This window comes from Vipera berus (assembly GCF_964194415.1).
Source record: "Vipera berus genome assembly, chromosome: 3".
Lineage (NCBI taxonomy): Eukaryota > Metazoa > Chordata > Lepidosauria > Squamata > Viperidae > Vipera > Vipera berus.
Window position 1 is genome coordinate 166,599,211 of NC_138204.1, and position 6,268 is coordinate 166,605,478.

The 6,268-nt window shown below is 37.9% G+C and overlaps 1 protein-coding gene across 1 annotated transcript; it reads left to right on the forward strand.

Moving 5' to 3' along the window:
* Positions 1-3,576: 3,576 nt before the first annotated feature.
* On the forward strand, positions 3,577-5,256 carry TMEM200C (transmembrane protein 200C; the record flags this gene model as incomplete). Its single annotated transcript, XM_081325337.1, has 1 exon — positions 3,577-5,256. One exon carries the CDS (start codon positions 3,577-3,579, stop codon positions 5,254-5,256), a length of 1,680 nt encoding a protein of 559 aa, XP_081181463.1.
* Positions 5,257-6,268: the final 1,012 nt, after the last annotated feature.

Here is a 6,268-nt window from a genome sequence, read left to right on the forward strand (position 1 = left end):
GTGTGCCATGAAAGTTGGTATTTGGAGGCATACTTTTTCTAGTACCAAATACATTAGATAAGTATCATGACTTCCCTGAATATATTTGATACCTTTTCGTTTATTGGTGACAATTTTCTATCTTGTGGTGGATAATTCCATAAGTCAATTACCTTACTCCACAGTATTCAGATACATTAGGTGATCATAGATTACAGTATTAGGAAGAAGAAAAGGTGTGTGGGGGTGGGTGATCCTTATGCACTACTTTTCAACAGACATAATTTTGTCTACCTGGCTTTCCTTACTAGTTTATTTTTTGAAACTAAAAGCTTGTTTTGTTTGTACTTTTCTGACTTTCCAGTTCTACCTCTGTTATGATATGCTGGGATAATGGTGGCATACAATATTTCAGTGGAGATTTGAATAACATGCATTGCAACATTGTTTCTTTCTTAATCCTTCCAGGAAATATTTAACTTGGAAGATTTCTTTTTTCATTCCTTTAATGTTCAAACAGGGAATGACAATCATTTGAACAAACTAAATCCTTTCCCTCCTCTTGCCTACATCAGGCTGGACCACAATTTTTATTCCTCCTTTGCCAGAGCAGAAGTAAAATGGGGTCAAAAGAAGATATCTCAAAATTCTTAACAAAGATCTCAATATATGCTCAATATAACCATTAAAAAAACCCTAGGAAGTAGAAACTTAAATCTCCAGACAAGTTTGTAATATACATCCAGTTGTGAAGATTTGAGACATAATTAAGGAAGTTTCCAAGTACTGCTGCCCATAGGAATCAGAAAAGCCAGTAGAGGTCCATTAAGGGATTTGAGTATGATCCAATTTCACTCAAGGATAAATATACAAAGATAAATTCTTATGCTGCATGGAAGAAAAGTATGAGCTACAGTTTAGAATAAAGCTGTGAAATTAACTTACTTCTTGAACCATCCATGCCTGTAACAACCTTCTACAACCCACTTTCTTATGTTTACGTCGTTTGCATACAAATGCATTGTTTCAGTAGTTTGAATTACATGCTTTCCATATGTTCAAATTTACTATTTGTAACCAAGCGTATTCTAACATAGTCTAAACAGGAGTAGCAGTTGTAGTCTCAATTCATTCCCCTATATGCATGTTGATATATATATATAAATATAGATATAGTTATACACACATACATACATACATACACATTATTGCATTCACTGACAGGTGAAAATGGCTTTAGTTTTTCAGATTATATGAAGTATGATACACCATCTCCACCTGTTTTTTTTAGCCCAAAGCCATAATAAACATGGCGAAACTTTGAGAAAGTCACCTATCCCTGGAGCTAACAAGGAAAGCATATTTATTTCTGTACTTATCCAACTTAAGGGCTCTGTATTCAGATAGGGACATCATTACTTAGGGCATCTATGAGTAGGTATTTTTGCTACTGCCTTGCTCATTGTGATAAAAATTTCAAGAGTATTTGATGAAACTTCGGCTTTGTGAAATCACTTACTCACTAATAATTTCCACAGCAGCATCTTTTCCCCTTTGAATTTTATTTAATCCGAACCAACTGAAGAAGAACTTGGCATTTAATGCTTTCACATCATTTTCCCAAGTGTTTTTTTAAAGAAAAAAAGAAATGGCCATGCTCCTTAAGATGCAGTTCTGTTGCAAGTTAAAGAGATGGTGCATATAATTAAAATGAAATTTCATTACAAGTTGAGGTGAATTACATAGTGAATATACTTTTTCATCATTAGTATAGCCCAATAGCATAATATGAAATATTAAGGTAGAATATGGTCACATGGTGAACAGAAGGGAAGAGAAGGAGATAGGATTAGCAACAAATATGAAATGTTGAAAAATTAAGTTACTTTGAGGTTTGGGGATGTACACATGACAGATGTAGAATTGAATTACTGTCAGAGCATGGTGTCATGCATGAATTTCTGAAGAAAAAAACCCTGATCCTAGGATAATTTAGAATGAAGGCTACTGCTAAGCTTGTAAGCCGCCCTGAGTCTTCGGAGAAGGGCGGGATATAAATGGAATTAAAATAAATAAATAAATAAATAAATAATTTATTTACCAACGTAATTCATGTCAGTTATAAGCTGTCTACTGATTAAGGTAGTATTTAATTCATTAAGCCTTCAAAAAAAATTGAAACAAGTCAGCTAAGTAATAATACTATAGTCCCTAAAACTGATATTAAAACATAATTATAGAACAATAAAATAAACTCCATTTATAAACAATATTCTTCCTGCCTAAAGTAGTTGCCAAGTATCATGAGGAAAAGATTGTGCCTGGTTACCAATAAAAGATCTATCAATAAAACAGTCTTTATCCAATCCCTGTAAATCAAGATGTCAGTGTAGACCTAACAGTAAGATCACTGGAGCTGATTGAAGCAATGATGTAGCAATATGAAAGAGGCCATCCTCCAGTCTTTAAATATCAATAGCAGCATTTTAATTGGGCTGAGAAATTAAGTTGATATGCATGGTTGTTTTCCATTCACTAAGCTGCAACAGCTTGTTGGTGTCAGCACTTTCTAGTTGCTGTTTGTGAGCAATCACTAAGGACAGTCCTACTGGAGGAATACAATGATTACAGTAGAGGATTGGATTATAAAATTGACAAGAGCTTGCATAAATTGCAAAGTTGGGGGGAGGGGAGGGACAATAAAGACTTTAAAAAGACTGGAAGCCTTAAATGATTGCTGAAAGAAGAAAAGGTTTGGCCAATGATTTATGGATTTGGGGATTAGAAAAGGCTAAACAGGGAGGGAAAAGAGTAAGATGGTAATTACTCAATTGAAGGAAGAGCAGAATTGAAAATTCTTATGTTTTATTTTTATCATTTTTCTTTTTTCTATTTTTCCCCTTTTTCTTTCACTTCTATTGTATTATAAAATTTGAATATTGAAAGAATACAAAGGTCACTAAAGCATACAGATAAGAAGAGTTCTTTAGTGGTAATATAATCTATAGATAGAAGGAACATATCAGGTTAAGGAGTGTGCACAATTGTTCTTATAGTAAAGCACATATGGACCTCTATGCAAAACAGTAAAATCCCAAACTATTAGAACCTGCATCTTCTTTGGTGTATATTTCAGCTTGTTCCCTTCAGAACAGATTCCAAGCCTTGATTTATTGGAATTCATATCCCCAGAAGAAAATGTTCTAGCACTTCATCTGATGTTAAATTATTGTAAACAAAAAGAAGGGGAAGCTTTTAGTCTTTCTCAGTTGATGTAGAAATAGATGATGATGATGATGATGATGATGATGAGGAGGAGGAGGAGGAGGAGAGGAGCTACAGGCAGCCTAGCTAAGGCCACGCGGTCAGCATAGTGATAATAGAACCAATAGGTTATTGTAAAGGATTATCTTCCTCTTGCCAATTAGTATGACATGTTGCACCATAGGTCTCACATGCTTCTTTCAGGCTGATTAGTCAATAGTGACTGATTTTAGAAAGATTGATTTCAATGAGATAATCGCACTTATGTTCTTTTTTCCATTTTGCTCCAGGAGCTGGTGCTGCTGTAGGGAACATTCTCCTGGATAGCCAGCCATGATTGCCACTGGAGGCCTCTTGAGGATCTCAGCCAGAAAACAGGATCCCTTACGGCCTCAGGGCCAAGTCTCCAAACACAAGCGCAAAGCAAAAAGAAAACTCAAGAATGATGTGGTGGTGGTGAAGGGCAAGCTCAAACTATGCTCCCTCTCTGGCCTCATTGCTGCCTGTGGTATTCTAGTACTACTTGTGGGAATTGCCTTGGCTGTGGTTGGCTATTGGCCCAAACCCCTTTATAGGACAGGGGGCCTTAGTCACAGCCCATTAATGCAACCATATGGGAAAGCTCCTGAAAGCCACTTCAAGAACCACACACAAGAAACTAGAGAATCTTACCTAGAAGGCATCAATTCTTCTTTCTCTGGCAACAAGAAAGCACTTTCTCCATCTTTGCCGGGCCCCACATCATCCTCCAGCTCAAGAAATTTGCTTTTCCATCTTTTCTCTACATATTTGCATTCAGACAAGCTCAAAGTGCTTGGACCCCTCATCATGGGTATTGGCATCTTCCTCTTCATTTGTGCCAATGCAGTGCTGCATGAGAATCGTGACAAAAAGACTAAAGTTATCAATCTGAGGGACCTGTACTCCACTGTCATAGATGCACACAGTCTTCGGCCAAAGGATGGGGCTCCCTCTACTGTTGCCTCAGTTCCAATAAATGGTTTTGTTAACTGTGTGCAATCTCGTGGACTGGAGTTAAAACCTGGCAGCAGCTCAGGAGAAACCTTAGGAGCCGCTGCCATGCTTACCAAGAATACCTGGCACCCATCTGTGAGTGCACCCCTCTCCCCTCCCGACTTGGCTTCCTCACCTTGCTGCTTCTCCACCTCTAGACATGAGCAAATACCCAGCTTGGCTGACGCTGTTTATAGCATCTACAAAGAAAGAGCTACTTTGGCCCAAAGCACCCGTAACCCATCTTGTACCCCCACAGATAGTTGGGACCAGCACAGCACTGCCAGTTCCATTGTGGGCTCCTCACTGAGCACTTTCACATTGCTACCACTGGCTCAGGGGGAAATGACTGACAGAGACTATGGTGATTGGCAGAGGCTGCTGAGTGAACGGGATGGCAAAGAAATTCCTCGGGGAGAATTTGAACTTAGTCTGAAAGATCTCAGGAGCAGCTACCTAGACACAGCGCAGGAGCTGTCAGTGTTGCCCAGGATGAACAAATGTAAAGTAGTGCTTCGACGCCAGAGCACAAGCTGCCTCCCTGATGCCAGGAGATCCCTGTTCCCTGAACCCTCTCAGACATTGGGTAGTAGCACTGACCTTGACTCCGGTCTTTTAGCTAAAGCTTCATCTTCCAGCTACTCCAGATCCCTTGATTTGGGGGATCCTCATCTGCCTACACCATCTGTGGATCAGAAAGGTTCCCAGAGCACTCAGTGTGATCAGTACAGAAGCAATAAGGGCTACACTCCACTGGAGGAGTCGGGCACCTCCTTGGAGTCTGTTGCCAATACCCCAGCCCATAAAGCACCTGAAGACTGTCAAGTCAGCTCCAGTGAGGAAATTGGCTCCTCACAGAGCACCAGCAAGGAACAAACAGAGCAGCTGCCTTTGAAAATTCAGAGACAGTACACAAATAAAGAGAAACTTTTCATGATCTCCAGATCAGATGCCACTGTTGGCCTGGAACATGCAGATCTGGAAAACATTGGCATTTAAAAGTGAAATAAATTGGAGACAAACACCTAAACAACTTGTAATCCTTCTGCCCCTTGTGGATCTAGGAAACGGGCCAACATCCAAAGAGCTGAAGTAGGTTATCCTTGAATTGCATCAATCAATTCTCATAAAAGTCTTCAGGAGAAGCACCTAACAGGTGTTTGTTTGCATTGTAAGCCTCTTTTCTTTTCAAGCCAAATTGTAGTCCACAATGACTGTTCAGTAAATTCAGTGGAATAACAGGAATAGAATGTTTGACAATAATTGTGCACTTTACTGATTTTTAAAAATTCTATTTTCCCATTTTTTTTCTGTTTTTGCTATGGCATACTTGCACACCCTTTCCCCATCTTTAGATAAAGGTGGTTTTCAAGCCAGCAAAATGCATCTCTCTTTTAATGTTTTGTTAGTACGGAACACTGTTTTCAAAAGATTAACAGCTGAATACTAGGTAAAACATGCCAGGTAAAAACCTGTACTGTTTTTATTTCTATAATAGTATTATCAGAAGAAAAAAGGGGTACCACTGGCCAGCTGAACAACCAGACTCTTAATACAAATAATGAGTACTTTATTCAGCATTATTGCACATGTATCTACCAACAGCATTAATAATCATTTTTGAATGAAATATAAGTTTACAATGACAAAACATATCTAGGTAGTATTTAATTTTTCTTCTAAATGCTTACAAAAGAAACCAAATTTTGTTTTCAGTATTAGGGATTTTTTTTAATCTTCATGGTGGAACAGAATATTTCCTTAAGTATTTACTCAGTCATAGAAGCAAAGTAAAATCTTTTTTAATATAAGTGGGAAATCCTATTTTATGCATTACAGAGCGCATAACTGGGCTTTTAAAAATCTAAATGACCAGTAGACAAATAAATAAAATGTCTGCAGCTGCCACCTTCAGCTTTGTTCAGATTTTTATAGCCCAATCATATTTTAAGTATTTTTCATGTTTTACTATTGAAAAATCTGAAAATTAAGGAAAATCTGTTTCTTAAAA